General features: G+C 40.1%; 1 protein-coding gene across 1 annotated transcript; it reads left to right on the forward strand.

Annotated features, from left to right (window-relative positions):
• Positions 1-259: 259 nt before the first annotated feature.
• Positions 260-1964, forward strand: LOC106751253 (odorant receptor 4-like; the record flags this gene model as incomplete). The annotated part of the gene is made up of 4 exons (XM_014632110.1): positions 260-490; positions 559-672; positions 1587-1742; positions 1914-1964. Coding segments are annotated over 4 exons (552 nt in total), but the record flags the coding sequence as incomplete, so codon positions are not given.
• Between the last annotated feature and the right edge of the window lie 378 nt (positions 1965-2342).

The following is a 2342-nucleotide window of genomic DNA, read 5'->3' on the forward strand; positions in this document are numbered from 1 at the left end:
TTTTTTTTTTCTCTCCTTTCCTCTCCTCTCTTCGTTTAGCCATAGATATGCAACAAAATTGTGAAGTGAAGGAAAAGTGGTTGTCAACTAACACGCGTCGAAATTCTAGTATTCAATTTTTTTTAGGATCTTTGTGTATGAGCGCGGAAAAGTCAGGAGACTGAATCCATCTATGTTGAACGCTCGAGGAAAGTGTGCTTGTTCGTTTCCGTTAAGAAAGACGTTAGATTAAACGACGCGTGTGTGTCGTCACATTCAGGTCCTTCACGTATGCGGGCAGATTGACATAGTGCGACAAAAGCTAGGTGAGATCACGCGAAAGGACATCGAGCGCGGTGTGTCCAGAAGCATCGTGAAAAGGTTGATCGTCCGACACCAGAGGATCATTTCCTTCTCGCAGAACATCGAAGCTTTCTTTTCGAACATCGCGCTCGTACAGTTCGTGTCGAACACTGTGATCATCTGCTGCTTGGGATTTCTCATCGTCATCGTGAGTAGACCGAAATGTTCAAGTTTGTTTTCTTCGTTGAAACATATACGGTGTTCTGACAATTTCAGTCCATCGGTTTGCCGAACGCGTCGACGACCTTAATAAAATCCATGCTGTTTTACATGGTAATTAATTCGGACGCGTTTATCTTCTGTTTCGTCGGCGAGTATCTCAGCACGAAGGTCAGTGTATGATATGGCGAGAAAGGATCGCGATACTTTTTCCTCGTTAAGTTTTAAAACGCTTCCGGTAAGAAAATTGGTTCACTTTTACTATGAAAAAACAAATTCTATTATTGTATATCGATATCGTGGCGTTGAAACTTATCGAGAGAAAAAATTAGCGACTATTTTGGCATTGACTATACATATCCGAATTATATTGAGAAAAAAGCTGATGTCATCGATAAAATTGGCGATCACCTATTGAAATAAATATTATGTTCATTGAACAAAGTACACGTTGATGCGTTGCGTTGATACTTATAAATGGTGATCAAATCGCAATCGTTGGATCAACTGATAATTTTTTACAGCAATTACATAATTTGGTCAGTGGACTAAACGTTGTGCTTGAAACAATTTTGTTCATTTAAAAAAAGTTTTGTTTTTCTGCCACTTGTTTTTTAGTGTAGGGCTATTATTATTAATCATCGATCATTTCANGTTTAAACAAAATTTTGTTTTTCTACCACTTGTTTTTTAGTGTAGGGCTATTATTATTAATCATCGATCATTTCAAAGTTTCGAAAGGATACGAAACTTCGAAGGAATCCTCGAACTTTCGAAATTTGGTAAGCCGAAACCTCGAAGGTCTATGAAGACCGCAATCTTCGCGTTGCAAAGCTTCAAATGAGACTGATATTAGATAGCGATAGATTCAGATTAAATAGCGGATTCAAACAACGCTTTTCACACGCTAAAAATCTTACAATTCCAAAATTTCGAAGCTTCGATATTTTTAAAGTTCAAGTATCGAACACTGAGGCTTTAAATCTTCCAAATATTTGAAATTCGAATGTCAAAACCTTCGAAAGACAACATCACCCCCGATTCGAACGAGCTGTTCTACAAGAAAAATTTTCCGTGTTCCACAGAGCAGAATGATCGGCGACGCGGCGTACGAATCGCTCTGGTACGACTTGAAGCCAAACCAGAATCGAGATCTCCTGCTAATGATCGTGAGATCGCAGAAGCACCTGACGCTCACGGTCGGCAAGTTCGTGGACCTTTCGTTAATCCAATTCGGCAGTGTAAGACTTTAACGATATAACGGAAGAATCTTGTGTTCGCGTATACGATCGATCGCATTATCGTTCATCGCGAATAATGCTACCGATGTATAACTAACTTTTTAGAGCTCTTCTTCCCGTGACACACAATGTTCGCGTATGATGTCCGTAATTACATCCGTAATGTTGTAGGTCGTGAAAGCCTCGGCGTCATACGTGTCGGTGTTGCACGCGATGTACTGAGACCGTAACGAGTGTAACATTTGTGCGCCGCTTATGTATCTTTGCGTGCGACGGAGCATAGTGCTTACCTTATCTACCTACCTACCAGCCTTCGAGCGTTTACACGATTAATCGAATTTCCTATGCAGAATACTCGATGGAGTTTCACATCGAATCCACATGCATAAATGAGCGAGCAAGGGTGACGCTTCTTTCCGAAACTCGATCGCGCGAAATAGATCCACTCGGCTTCTTGCGAATAGTTCGTGAAGCCACAAGTGTCACATGGGAAGCCCTCGATCGATCGGTGTACACAGTAGAAAATAAAATATTAATTTAACAAAATTTTACATGTCCTAGAAAGTCTACTCTAAATTTTAAGTTGAAATAACTTATTAA

Source organism: Dinoponera quadriceps, unplaced genomic scaffold (assembly GCF_001313825.1).
Source record: "Dinoponera quadriceps isolate SergipeBrazil2010 unplaced genomic scaffold, ASM131382v1 scaffold10189, whole genome shotgun sequence".
NCBI classification, from domain to species: Eukaryota; Metazoa; Arthropoda; class Insecta; order Hymenoptera; family Formicidae; genus Dinoponera; species Dinoponera quadriceps.